The sequence below is a fragment of the Dipodomys ordii genome, unplaced genomic scaffold (assembly GCF_000151885.1).
Source record: "Dipodomys ordii isolate 6190 unplaced genomic scaffold, Dord_2.0 Scaffold108, whole genome shotgun sequence".
Taxonomy (NCBI): domain Eukaryota; kingdom Metazoa; phylum Chordata; class Mammalia; order Rodentia; family Heteromyidae; genus Dipodomys; species Dipodomys ordii.
Genome location: NW_012267324.1, coordinates 511,763 through 512,249, shown reverse-complemented (window position 1 = coordinate 512,249; position 487 = coordinate 511,763). Strand labels below are relative to the sequence as shown.

Sequence of the window (487 nt, the reverse complement as noted above, 5' to 3'; positions counted from 1 at the left end):
GAAGTCGTCTGGGGCGCGGGGGGGGGGGGGGGGGGGGGGGGGGGGGGGGGGGGTGCTTCTCCCTTTTCCCCCCGCGGGGGGGGGGGGGGGGTGGCCGTGGTGGTGAAGGGTGTCACTTCCCTCTTCTCCGTCCGGAAGTGCGGGGGCGGGGCGCCTCGCCTGTCACTCATACCGCAGAAGCCAATCAGGGGAAGCAACGATCCCGTAACCCCGTCCAATCAGCGCCGCCTGTAAGAGGAAGGGGCGGTCCCACGTGGGTGGATCTTCCTTTCCGCCGCCGCCATTTTCTCGTCCCGACAACGGTTGTCGCGCGGCCTCCGCGGTCGGCTCGATTTCCGCGGTGGTTTGAGGTGAAAGGCTCGCGGGGGGCCCCGTTGGGAGGGCGCTGGGACACCCCGGACGGACGACATGGTGAGTGCAGGGTCCCGCGGCGCCCGGGGTGCGGGAAGCCTGGCCGTGGGAGCCGCCCGGAAGCGGCTGCGCGGGG

The 487-nt window shown here is 72.5% G+C and overlaps 1 protein-coding gene across 1 annotated transcript in view; it reads left to right on the top strand.

The window, feature by feature from the left end:
• The first annotated feature begins 284 nt into the window (after positions 1-284).
• Positions 285-487, top strand: part of LOC105994721 (zinc finger protein 564-like) — an 11,875-nt gene continuing 11,672 nt past the window's right edge. Inside the window, exon 1 of the mRNA XM_013028353.1 lies at positions 285-411. Within this exon, the coding sequence (XP_012883807.1) occupies positions 409-411 (3 nt within the window). The 5' untranslated portion in view covers positions 285-408. The remainder of the gene's footprint in view (positions 412-487) is intronic.